General features: G+C 45.5%; 1 protein-coding gene across 5 annotated transcripts in view; it reads right to left on the reverse strand.

The window, feature by feature from the left end:
- Positions 1–13848, reverse strand: part of wrn (WRN RecQ like helicase) — a 139334-nt gene that overhangs the window by 109220 nt on the left and 16266 nt on the right. For all 5 annotated transcript variants that reach the window (XM_070872508.1, XM_070872521.1, XM_070872503.1 and 2 more), the window contains 3 exons: positions 5197–5345; positions 1631–1780; positions 182–254 (listed from right to left, as the gene is read on the reverse strand). In XM_070872508.1, the coding sequence (XP_070728609.1) occupies positions 182–254; positions 1631–1780; positions 5197–5345 (372 nt within the window). The remainder of the gene's footprint in view (positions 1–181; positions 255–1630; positions 1781–5196; positions 5346–13848) is intronic.

The raw sequence follows: 13848 nt of genomic DNA on the forward strand, positions 1-13848 counted from the left end.
GTGCAACTGCAGCTGCTTGCGATGATAACTTGTAAGGGAGCCAAAAATAACCAAACAGTTGGAAAACACTTGAGCCAACTTCAGGAAAAATGCAAGAAATTCCTTCCCAATGTTCTAATGGAATTTAAGGGTTACCAAGAATCATCATATGGGGAATTTATCCAACCCGCACGCAACTTACCAGCTTTATTGGGAAACAGTTTTCCTCCGCTAACATCCAAACGAATTAATTTTTGGTAAATTAGAAGACCGGCCTAGAGAAAGAAAAAGGAACACAAATGAGTGCTATCTTAGTCAATTATAAAATATCACCAGTGGACCTCTTGATAACAACAGACTCAGCCTCATCCGACCTTCCTGACATGTGTTGATGTCCTGTTGTGAGCAACTGATCCAAAACAGAACATACCAGTGGGAATGGAGTGCATGAGCTCAAATGGCAATCGATAACACAAGACATGTTTAAGAAAAGCATGCCGCACAATTAACAGTTGGAATACATAGTGCATACATAATACATATTTCAGGGTTCCAAAAAACTCTCTGGAGTCAGATTGTTTTTAATCTTCTAAGTTTCACTCTGGATATTTAAAGCCCAGCACTGTGCTAGGAGTTTACTATACCATGGCCAAGATGGCACTTACTCAACTTGGTCTCAATCATCCACCAATGCTACTCTAAAACCAGCTGTTTGAAGAGATGCAAGGGAAGCCTGGTCCGATTCCCTGCTCTCCGTTCTTGATTTTCATTCCCTCTTTCTGGTGGCATGCATGGCTTGTTAGCTGGCCCACAACACAACTGACATTGAAACCTCAATACATGGACAATGTTGGCCACAACTCCACCATGGTGCTGTAGCACAATAGGGCCACTGCCTTTAACTTCAGGGTATCATCTTGGCTTTTTAACGTTCCTTCCACTCATTTATTTTCCAAAGTTCTCCCACATTACACACCAATCCCTGCAAATAGGACACCCAGATAAACCAGCTCTCAGGCCTCTTCTAATGGTACAATGCATCCCACATCATGAAGGTGTGCAGGAACACCAAATGGTAAATTAAACTCAAACCTTGCCATGTTAGAAGAAAGTGCCTAATTTCTCCAAAGTGCCTCCCCGTCAAGACACCAGAGATGTTGAGTTCTACAAATCTGGAACTCTCTCCTCCAAAAAGTTATTACGGCTAGGGGTCAATTGAAAATGTCAAAATTGAGATTGATAGATTTTTGTTCACCAAGGGTATTAAGGTCTACGGAAGCAAGGCAGGTAGAGGGAGTTAAGATACAGATCAGCCATGATCTAATTGAATAGCGGAACAGGCTCAAGGGGCTGAATGCCCTACTCCTGGTTGCTAAGTATTACTCAGAAGCATAGCATCACCATTAGCTTCTCTATACCTCCTCGTAGCTATTTTAGTTTTTTTTTAATAAAAGAGAATTAAAACCCAATTAAAAATGTTATCCCGCAGTGCATAAAATATATATAAATTTACATCTAAATTCCTATTGGTGAAAATTATACTGATTAAAAAAGCACTTGAATTGAAGTGCTTTTCAATTAAATAATAAAGGAACTGAAATAACAGTATTACAGGACTGGGTAGTTAGATCTGAAGTAGACATATACGTACATAGGCATCGGTTGCTGCATACTGCTGCTGCTCGTCACAGAGTGGAAATGTATCCCAGGCACTGCAACGGACAGATGTATCCTTCTTCAGCTGTTTGCCGCAAAGGTGTTTTACCAACCCATTCAGACTCCACTTCTCTACACATTTCAACTACGTCGTGTCACAGGGAAACAAGTTTCAGAACCAGAACAAATTTTTCAAAAGCAATTTCTATTCAGTTCAGTATTGTGAAAAAATATCTGGACTCCCACTTTAAAAAAAAATGTGGCACAGGCTTCTAAGCAAGTATAGAAACATAGAAATTTACAGTGCAGAAGGAGACCATTTCGGCCCATCGTGTCCCGCCGGCACCATGCAGCATACCATTAATTAGCTTTCTATGAACAAACAGACTTTTATATTAAAGGTTACGATAACAGTGATAATCACCTCATAACTGTTCAGTCAAGTTCAGAAACTGACCTTGAAAGGAATTGGAGGTATTACATTTTATCCCGGGCCTTTCAGTGGATACCCAATTACATTATTGCATCTTGTTGGCAATAAAAACTCAATTAGAATCTCCAGGCAGATGGGATTGTAAAAAGTTTTTTGCAAGAATGTAAGGGCCCTTTGATACTCGGTTCTGATCCAGTCAAAGAGCAAGAAAGTCTTCTCTTAACGACAACTGTGAAGTGCAGCCCATTAATGTTAGTTATAATGAGCTTTCAGATGGAAACATGATGAGCACAGAGATTACAAAGATCCCACAACTGCCTAATACTGTTCATTAATTAGATTTGCTAACTTATGGTTTGTTAGAGCCTTAGATTTTCCACTGAAGAGCAGCTTTACTGGAAATAATGCAAGTTAAAACAGTCTTCCAACCCAATTCACATTAAAAATTGCTGCACTTGAGCCAAGATGTACTTGTTTGGTGATCTGCATCTGTTATGGTTACCTTGTGACTACATCTCTTAGATGGATCAAATATCATTGGATTCTGCTGTACATGTTCAAAAGGTGCTATATAAATGTCAGCATTGGCTCAGTAGTAGCACTCTCACTTCTGAGTCAGAAGGTCATGGGATCAAGTCCTAAATCATCACATAATTTAAGATAATGGGCTCAATTTTCCCCAATTATCAGCACCGTTTTTTTTGACTTGCACCATTTTTTTGGGGAGTAAATTAAAATCTCCAAGTTTCTCCACCAGCGTAATTTACTCAGGTTCATTTTTTTTAGGCTACGATTTTTTTTGAACCTCAGGGTAACCTGCCACCCACGCCAATTCTGGCTATTTATGCAAGTTTGGTCGACTACGATTTTTCTTAAGACGACATATGTGTTCGCTCTGAAAAACCTTCTGGGCAGTTAACAAAATCAGTACAGGTAGGAGAATCAGCGTAGAAAATCCAGTTTCATGGCAAGGACAGCAGCGGCAGAGAAGGAGAGAGTGGGTAATTATAGCCTCTTTTACTTATGGGTTCTGTAGTACTGTAACAATCTCCTTTTTGTCTTTAATCTTGAATTAACTTTAATCTGGGGCTTTTGGTCTGGTCTGTCCACCCTTTCGGCCCGGTCTAGGAGCGGTACCAGCTCCGGGGGGAGGGAGGCTCTTCGGCCCAGGCTAGGAGCGGTACCGGCTCCGGGGGAAGGGAGGCTCTTCGGCCCAGGCTAGGAGCGGTACCGGCTCCGGGGGGAGGGAGGCTCTTCGGCCCGGGGTTGGAGCGGCACCGGGCACCGGCAGGGGGGCCTTTCCAATTCAGTTTACTTTTGGCACTAAGACTCTTTTATATTTTCATGTTGGTATGCTGCAATGTGCTTGTGCTGTGAGCTGGCCAGAATGTCTTGTATGTTTCACTTTCCAGCGTCAGCACGCAGTGTGTCCCTTGTTACCCTGGCAACCCTATCTTTTTGGCGCACATCTTAGGCTCCACCCACAGAGCTTAAGGACAATATGCGCCGGGCCACAGTCACAAGTTAAAACGGGGAAGTTAAAACGGCATAGTCGGGCCCCCAAAAAAAGAGCAAAAATATGCCAAAAAACGGCATTGGGGAAAATTGAGCCCGATATTTCAGTATATGGAGGAAGTGTTACATTGGCAAAGGTGGCATTCATTGTTCAGTTGAAATGTTAAACTGTCTGCCTGTTCAGGTGCATGTAAAAGATCCCATGGCAAAATTATAACAGGAGCAGTAGAGTTTTCCTGGTGTCCTGACAAACATGTATCCCTCAACCAGCACCACACAAAGAAAATAACTGATGATTTATCTCACTGCTGTTTGTGGGATCTTTGCTGTGTGCAAAATTGGCTGCCTCATTTACCCAGGCAACAATGACTGCACTTCAAAAGTAATTAATTGGCTTTGAAGCATTTTGGGATGTCCTGAAGACATGAAAGATGGGCCAGAATTTACGGTCTCCGTGACGACATACACCTTAAGCCTTCTGAAAGGCCTCGCAAGTTCCGGATTCCCACCTGCGCAAAAACCCGGATCTTGTGATCTCTCATGGTGCACCTTGACACATCTACCAAACCGACTAGAAAATCACTTTCGCTGGCACAGAATTGGGCTATTTGCCCAACGACTGTCCAGCAATTGCCCACAAACCACTTATGGCAAGTAAAAGCAGGCTTTCACCAGCTTAAGGGTTATTATAAATCTTAAAAATGTAAACATTAAAAATGATGCACAAACATTTAAAATTAGCTAATGCAAATATTGGCCCAGATTAAAAGGTTTAAAATTATTTTTCAAAAAATTACATTTTTATTGTTTTTTTCTGTACTGAAGGGACTTTAAATTTGAAAATGAGAACATTTATATTTATTACAGTTGTTTAAGTGGTTTAATTATTTGGGGATTCTAGTAGGATTTATAGTGGATTCCGTTTGGAAACAGAATCGTCCTCTCATTGGAGGACCTGGCCCATGTAATCCCAGGGACGTTTTTGAACTGCCCGTTTCCTTGGGATCCCTGGGCCTTTTCGCTATCGTACGCCTGGAAGCCCAAGTCCTGAACTCTCTGTAGCTTTGGACCCAAGAGGCAAGTTCGTAGATCCTTGGAAATCTTGCATTTATATTAGCCCTGAATTTGTGGTCGGAGGCGTACCGATGTAATATAAATGCAATATATATTTTTTTAAGTTATTGTTGCAATGATGGGACAACTGAGAGGAAACATTTTAGCTGAATTCAGTACAGTAAAGTCCCCAAGATTAAAGATAGGCAGGAACTGCAAACAGTGATATATGAAATGAAGTCAGCAAAGGAAGTAAAAAGAAGAAACCAAGGTTAATTGAGAAGAAACAGGACATTATGGAGGGAGATACGAATTGGAGGATATTACACAGGCCTATCCATTTGGTGATCTGGACCTGCTGTTGTTATCTTCTGACTAAATCTATTATCTTTGGATTCAATTGTAAAATCTGAAAAACACAAATATGTTTCTTAAAAAGATCTGCCTGGCTTCCAACTGATTCAGTTAACTATCCCTGCTCTCAGAAGGTTTTAGGTCCCAGACTTTGGATCAGTGACATTTGAATCCACAGTAAAATACAAAAATTAATATGGTTTTACCTTTTGATTCGCCACATCAGATAGTTCCACAAAGCTTTTGAGTTTAATGTCATAGTCCCTCATTAGTTTCCAATGGTCTCCTTGAATTCCAACCCCAACTTTTTTAATTGCTTCATCTTCCAGTAACCTTTTAAGTCCACTTGGAAATCCTAAAACAAAATTCACTTCAGCAATACAGATTCAGCTCCTTTGGTAAATGGCAAATTATTGCCAAGGAAACGTTCCATTTTCCAAATCTTCTGTGATTTCTATTCATTTGTGACTTTTTAAGTTTAAAAGCTTGTACATACTTATTTCTCATCCTCTTGAATTCTCCAAATTCCCCATGTGATTACCAGGTTGACACAGCAGGCAGGCAACCTGCCACCAAGCCTTTGGTAATGCTGCACTGGAGCTAGAACGTGTGATTAACTCACCGGACATAGCTCTGATCAGCACCTCTTAACAGCACAGCCAATATCATGAACTCACCATATGGGGAATCATGGTAGTTGGAGGGAACAATAATCTACGCGTTGGGTTTTTCTAAAGGACGTGACTGCTGCCAACGAATGAAGTAGTTGCACAAGAACAGTTCAAGTGTTTTTTCTTTGTTTGTTGTCGTGGACTTTCCAAAATGAGGAATAAAGAAGCAGATTTAGAGAATTTTGTTAGAACCGTTAATTTTACAGAAATTTCTAACAGAGAGTTTATTTTTAAAAGTTGTTGTTTGTCCTTCGAGACAACTGTTCATAAACTGGAAAAATCACCAGTCACGTTAACCCAATCTAATAACATTAACTCAACCTAGTAACATTAATGAAATATTATTCGTGATGTTATTAGCATTATTAGCCTGGTCTCCAGTCGTCTTGGATCCCCTTGCCACTGGACCAAGACCTTGCTCTGTCAAGCCCGTGTGGCAGCTGGTGTGCAACAGCTAACCCACATTAAAATAATTCACGCACAGGCATCTTCCACACTTAAGATGAAGTCCGGGACCAGGAACGTCAGGACCCTCATCGACAACCCCAACAGCAACAGACCGGTACCCCGTACTGCTATCATTGCCTGGGAACTCAGACGTTTCGACGTAGACATCGCCGCCCTAAGCGAGACCCGGCAAGCAGGGAAGGCCAGCTCAAGGAACAAGGTGGTGGTTGCACATTCTTCTGGAAAGATAAACCAGAAGAAGAACGCTGCCTCCATGGTGATATAAAAAAATGAGCTAATTGGCTGTCTCAGGGACTCTCCTTGTGGGATAAACGAACGCCTCGTGACCCTTCACAGCTCAACCTAGCCCGGACACAGTGCATTACGGTCATCAGTGCGAACACCCCAACACTAGAAGTTATAGGCGAGACCAAAGAGGAAATCTACTCCTGAACAATCCCTCCCCGAGTCCCAACGGGCGACAAGCCGATCTTCTTTGGCGACTTTAATGCCAGAGTTGGAAAGGATACAGACCTCAGGGGAGGTGTGATCGGCAGAGAGGGAGTAGGGAAAACCAACTTCAACGGTACCCTCCTCCGGACGAAATGCTTAGAACATGGCCTTGTTATAACCAACACCTTGTCCCATTAGAGAGACAAGTACAAGGCTTCATGGCAACATTGGATCTACGGATCCAGGATCCTCGATCCAAGCACTGGCATCTGCTAGACCAAGTCATCGTCCGAGCGAGGGACCGCAAGGACGTACGCATCACCCACGCCATGACAGGAGCTGGACGGACCACCTCCTAATCCGCTTTGCCATCTCCATCAATGTAGCCCCAAAACAGTGGCTCAGGAAAATCAATGCTGGAGCAGTGACACTGCTAAGAAAGCTCTAGTCAGCTCACGACTCCCAGTGATTCAGAGATGCGGAGTGTCCACAGCGCCTGTGAAGAGACGCTCGGTCACTCGACCAGGAAACACCAAGACTGGCTGGACGAGAACGACCAGGAGCTAATGAGCCACAAGCGCAAGGCATTAGAAACACAGAAACATAGAAAATAGGTGCAGGAGTAGGCCATTCGGCACCACCGTTCAATAAGATCATGGCTGATCATTCACCTCAGTACCCCTTTCCTGCTTTCTCTCCATACCCCTTGATCCCTTTAGCCGTAAATGTCATATCTAACTCCCTCTTGAATATATCCAATGAACTGGTATCAACAACTCTGCGGTAGGGAATTCCACAGGTTCACAATTCTGAGTGAAGAAGTTTCTCCTCATCTCAGTCCTAAATGGCTTATTCTTAGACTACGTCCCCTGGTTCTGGACTTCCCCAACATCGGGAACATTCTTCCCGCATCTAACCTGTCCAGTCCAGTCCCGTCAGAATTTTACATGTTTCTATGAGATCCCCTCTCATCCTTCTAAACTCCAGTGAATACAGGCCCAGTTGATCCAGTCTCTCCCCATATGTCAGTCCTGCCATCCCGGGAATCAGTCTGGTGAACCTTCGCTGTACTCCCTCAATAGCAAGAACATCCTTCCTCAGATTAGGAGACCAAAACTGAACACAATATTCCAGGTGAGGCCTCACCAAGGCCTTGTACAACTGCAGTAATACCTCCCTGCTCCTATACTCAAATCCCCTAGCTATGAAGGCCAACATACCATTTGCCTTCTTCACCGCCTGCTGTGCCTCCATGCCAACTTTCAATGACTGATGTACCATGACACCTAGGTCTCGTTGCACCTCCCCTTTTCCTAATCTGCCGCCATTCAGATAATATTCTGCCTTCGTGTTTTTGCCCCCAAAGTGGATAACCTCACATTTATCTACATTATACTGCATCTGCCATGCATTTGCGCACTCACCTAACCTGTCCAAGTCACCCTGCAGCCTCTTAGCATTCTCCTCACAGCTCACACCGCCACCCAGCTTAGTGTCATCTGCAAACTTAAAGAGATTCTACTCAATTCCTTCATCTAAATCATTAATGTATATTGTAAAGAGCTGGGGTTCCAGCACTGAGCCCTGCGGCACCCCACTAGTCACTGCCTGCCATTCTGAAAAGGACCCATTTATCCCGACTCTCTGCTTCCTGTCTGCCAACCAGTTCTCTATCCACATCAGTATATTACCCCCAATACCATGTGCTTTAATTTTGCATACCAATCTCTTGTGTGGGATCTTGTCAAAATCCTTTTGAAAGTCCAAATACTTCACATCCACTGGTTCTCCATTGTCCACTCTACTAATTACATCCTCAAAAAATTCCAGAAATTTGTCAAGCATGATTTCCCCTTCATAAATCCATGCTGACTTGGACCGATCCTGTTACTGCTTTCCAAATGTGCTGCTATTTCATCTTTAATAATTGATTCCAACATTTTCCCCACTACTGATGTCAGGCTAACCAGTCTATAATTACCCGTTTTCTCTCTCCCTCCTTTCTTCGTGAAGACAGAACCAAAGTACTTGTTCAATTGGTCTGCCATTTCTTTGTTCCCCATTATAAATTCACCTGAATCTGACTGCAAGGGACCAACGTTTGTCTTCACTAATCTTTTTCTCTTCACATATCTATAGAAGCTTTTGCAGTCAGTTTTTATGTTCCCGGCAAGCTTCCTCTCGTACTCTATTTTCCCCCTCCTAATTAAACCCTTTGTCCTCCTCTGCTGAATTCTAAATTTCTCCCAGTCCTCAGGTTTGCTGCTTTTTCTGGCCAATTTCTATGCTTTTTCCTTGGATTTAACACTATCCTTAATTTCCCTTGTTAGCCACAGTTGAGCCACCTTCCCCGTTTTATTTTGACTCCAAACAGGGATGTACACTTGTTGAAGTTCATCCATGTGATCTTTAAATGTTTGCCATTGCCTATCCACCGTCAACCCTTTAAGTATAATTTACCAGTTTATTCCAGCCAATTCACATCTCATACCATCGAAGTTACCTTTCCTAAGTTCATGACCCGAGTCTCTGAATTAACTGTGTCACTCTCCATCTTAATAAAGAATTCTACCATATTATGGTCACTCTTCCCCAAAGGGCACAACAAGATTGCTAATTAGTCCTTTCCCCATTACACATCACCCAGTCTAGGATGGCCAGCCCTCTAGTTGATTCCTCGACATATTGATCGAGAAAACCTTCCCTAAAACCTCCCAGGAAATCCTCCTCCACCGTGTTGCTACCAGTTTGGTTAGCCCAATCTATATGTAGATTAAAGTCGCCCATGATAACTGCTGTATCTTTATTGCACGCATCCCTAATCTCCTGTTTGATGCTGTCCCCAACCTCACTACTACTGTTTGGTGGTCTGTACACAACTTCCACTAGCGTTTTCTGCCCTTTGGTATTCTGTAGTTCTATCCATACAGATTCCACATCATCCAAGCTAATGTTCTTCCTTACTATTGTGTTAATTTCCTCTTTAAGACGCTACCCCCACCTCTTTTTCCTTTCTGTCTATCCTTCCTGAATGTTGAATCCCCTGGATGTTGAGTTCCCAGGCTTGGTCACCCTGGAGCCATGTCTCCGTGATGCCAATTATATCATATTCATTAATTGCTGCCTGTGCAGTTAATTCGTCCACCTTATTACAAATACTCCTCGCATTGAGGCAAAGACCCTTCAGGCTTGTCTTCTTAACACACTTTGCCCCTTTCGAATTTTGCTGTAATGTGGCCCTTTTTGATTTTTGCCTTGGGTTTCTCCGCCCTTCACTTTTACTTTTCTTCTTTCTATCTTTTGCTTCTGCCCCCATTCTACTTCCCTCTGTCTCCCTGCATAGGTTCCCATCCCCCTGCCATATTAGTTTAACCCCTCCCCAACAGCACTAGCAAACATTCCCCCTTGGATTCTTGAACTGGAAACAGCAACACAACTCGAGAGCAAGAAAGCAGCTCTCCTGACGTCTGAAGGCCGAGGTCCAACAAAAAACTCGCAACCTAAAGAACAAATGGAGAAAGCGCAGGAGATCCAGCAACTCGCCGACAACCACGGCGTGTATGGATTCTTTAGCGCAGTCAAGGCCACCTACGGCCCAAGCACCCAAGGTCCTACCCCACTGCAGGCTAAGATCAGAGGGGTACTCATCAAGGACAGAGAGGCAGTCAGTGCCCGCTGGAAGGAGCATTCGAATATCTTCTTAACCGAGACTCTGTCTTCGACGTGAGTGTCCTCGACTCCATCCCACAGCATGCTACCCCGCCACCACCTCAGCACAACTCCAGCCCGGCACAAGGTTAAAAATGTCATCCGACAACTGAAGAACAACAAGGCCTCAGAAACAGATGGAATCCCCGCCAAAGCACTAAAACATGGTGGAGGAGCACTATTGGCATGAATATATGAACTCATTTCTCTTATTTCGAAGGAGGAGAGCATGCCAGGGGATCTCAGAGATGCCATAATTGCGACCATCTTCAAGAAAGGGGACAAGTCTGACTGCAATTACAGAGGAGTTTCCCTGCTGTCTGCCACAAGGAAAGTCATTGCAAGAAACCTCCTCAATCACCTTCTTCCTGTGGCTTTAGAGCTCCTCCCAGAGTCGCAATATGGATTCTGCCCACTAAGGAGCTCATTTTCACCGTGCATCAAATTCAAGAGAAATGCAGGGTACACCACCAACCTCTGTACATGGCCTTCTTTGACCTTACAAAGGCCTTCGACACAGTCAACCATGAGGGGTTATGCAGCGTCCTCCTCAAATTCGGCTGCCCTCAAAAGTTTGTCACCGTCCTCTGCCTGCTTCACGATGACATGCAAGCTGTAATCCTGACCAATGGATCCACCACAGACCCAATTCACGTCCCGACTGGGGTCAAGCAAGGCTGTGTCATCGCACCAATGCTCTTCTCAAACTTCCTTGCTGCGATGCTCCATCTCACTCTCAGTAAGCTCCCCGCTGGAGTGGAGCTAATCTACAGAACAAACGGGAACCTCCGTCGCCTCCAGTCATTGATACAGTATGCAGACAACGCTTGTGTCTGTGCACACTTGGAGGCCGAACTCCAAACCATCATCAACACCTTCACCGAAGCGTACGAGAGCATGGGCCTTACACTAAACATCCGTAAGACAAAGGTCCTCGACCAACCTGCCCCCGCCTCACAGTACTATCCCCCCGATTATCAAAATCCACGACGAGGCCTTGGATAACGTGGACCATTTTCCATACTCGGGAGCCTACTGTCAATCAGGGCAGATGTCGATGACGAAGTCCAACACCGCCTTCAGTGTGCCAGCGCAGCTTTCCGTCGCCTGAGGAATAGAGCGTTTGAAGACCAGGACGTCAAACCCGGTACCAAGCTCATGGTCTACAGAGCAGTGGTGATACTGGCCCTCCTATATGCTTCAGAGACATGGAATTTCACTCCAGTGGGGAGCTTGTTGATTGTGAGGTGGAGCATGGCGGCGAAGAAGATTGAGAAGAGGGTTGGGGCAATGACCCAGCCCTGTTTGACCCCGGTCCAGACGTGAATTGGGTCTGTAATGGATCTGTTGGTAAGGATCATGGCCTGCATGTCATCGTGAAGCAGGTGAAGGATGTTGACAAACCTTTGGGGGCATCCGAAACGAAGGAGGACGCTCCATAGACCCTCACAGTTGACAGTGTCAAAGGCCTTTGTAAGATCGAAAAAGCCCATATAGAAGGGCTGACGCTGCTCCCTGCATTTTTCCTGCAACTGTCGCGCTGCAAAGATTATGTCTGTTGTGCCCCATAGGGGACGAAATCCGCATTGTGATTCCAGGAGGAGCTCTTCGGCCACAGGGAGAAGACGATTGAGGAGCACTCTAGCGACAACTTTCCCAGTGGCTGATAGCAGGGAGATTGCCCTGTAGATGCCGCAGTCGAACTTGTCCCCTTTTTTAAAAATGGTCACAATCACTGCATCTCTGAGATCTCCCGGCATGCTCTCCTCCCTCCAGATTAGAGAGACGAGGTCATGTATCCGCGCCAACAGCGCCTCGCCATACTTTAGCACCTCAGTAGGGATTCCATCCGCGCCCGTAGCCTCGTTATTCTTGAGCTGTTTTATGGTTTTGCCTACCTCGTGCAACGTTGGGGTTTCACCGAGTTCGTGGCGGGTTGCATGCTACGGCATGGAGTCAAGAACACTCGAGTCAAAGGCAGAGTCTCGACTGAGACACCGCCTCCAGGCCAGGTCCAAGATCACCCCAACCTCTGTCGTTGAGCTGCAGTATGTGGACAACGCCTGCGTCTGCGCACATTCAGAGGCTGAACTCCAGGATGTAGTCAATATATTCACTGAGGCATATGAAAACATGGGCCTTACGCTTAACATCCGTAAGACAAAGGTCCTCCACCAGCCTGTCACCGCCGTACAGCACTGCCCTCCAGTCATCAAGATTCACGGCGCGGCCCTCGACAACATGGACCATTTCCCATATCTCGGGAGACTCTTATCAACAAAGGCAGACATTGATGCGGAGATTCAACATCGCCTCCAGTGCAGCCTTCGGACGTCTGAGAAAAAGAGTGTTTGAAGACCAGGCCCTCAAACCTACCACCAAGCTCATGGTCTACATGGCTGTAGTAATACATGCCCTCCTGTATGGATCTGAGGCATGGACGATGTTTAGAAGACACCTCAAGGCGCTGAAGATATATCACCAACGATGTCTCCGCAAGATCCTGAAAATCCCCTGGGAGGACAGGCGCACCCAACATCAGTGTCCTCGACCAGGGTAACATCCCCAGTATTGAAGCACTGACCACACTCGATCAGCTTCGCTGGGCAGGCCACATAGTTCGCATGCCAGATACGAGACTCCCTAATCAAATGCTTTATGCGGAGCTACTTCTTGGTAAACGAGCCAAAGGAGAACAGCGGAAACGTTATAAGGACACTGTCAAAGCCTCCCTGGTAAAGTGCGACATCACTACTGATACCTGGGAGACCCTGGCCGAAGACTGCCCGAGGTGGAGAAAGTGCATCCGGGAGGGCGTTGAGCTCTTCGAGTCCCAACGCAAAGAGCGTGAAGAGGCCAGGCGCAGGCAGTGGAAGGAGCGCACGGCAAACCAGCCCCACGGACCCCTTCCCTCGACGAATGTCTGTCCCATCTATAACAGGGTTTGTGGCTCTCGTATCGGACTGTTCAGCCATCAAAGAACTCACTTTGGGAGTGGAAGCAAGAGTTAGATGTAGTCCTTACTACTAGGAGATCAAGGGGTATAGCGAGAAAGCAGGAATGGGGTACTGAGGTTGCATGTTCAGCCATGAACTCATTGAATGGCGGTGCAGGCTCGAAGGGCCGAATGGCCTACTCCTGCACCTATTTTCTATGTTTCTATGTTTCCTCGATTCCGAGGGACTGCCTATGATGATGATGATGAGACATGAACTATATACAGCAGGCACCTCAAAGCACTGGAGAAGTACCACCAAAGCTGCCTTCTCAAGATCCTGCAAAACCATTGGCAGGATAGGTGCACCACATCAGTGTTCTCGCTCAGGCCAACATTCCCAGCATCAAAGCATTGACCACGCTCGATCAGCTCCGATGGACAGGCCACATCATCCGCATGCCCGATTCGAGACTCCCAAAACAAGCACTCTACTCAGAGCTCTGACACAGCAAGCGAGCCCAGCTGGGCAGAGGAAACGCTTCAAGAACACCATCAAAGCCTCCTTGAAAAAGTGCAACATCCCCACCGGCACCTGGGAATCCCTGGCCCAAGACTGGTCAAAGTGGAGGAGAAGCATCCGG

This window comes from Pristiophorus japonicus, chromosome 2, assembly GCF_044704955.1.
Source record: "Pristiophorus japonicus isolate sPriJap1 chromosome 2, sPriJap1.hap1, whole genome shotgun sequence".
NCBI lineage: Eukaryota > Metazoa > Chordata > Chondrichthyes > Pristiophoridae > Pristiophorus > Pristiophorus japonicus.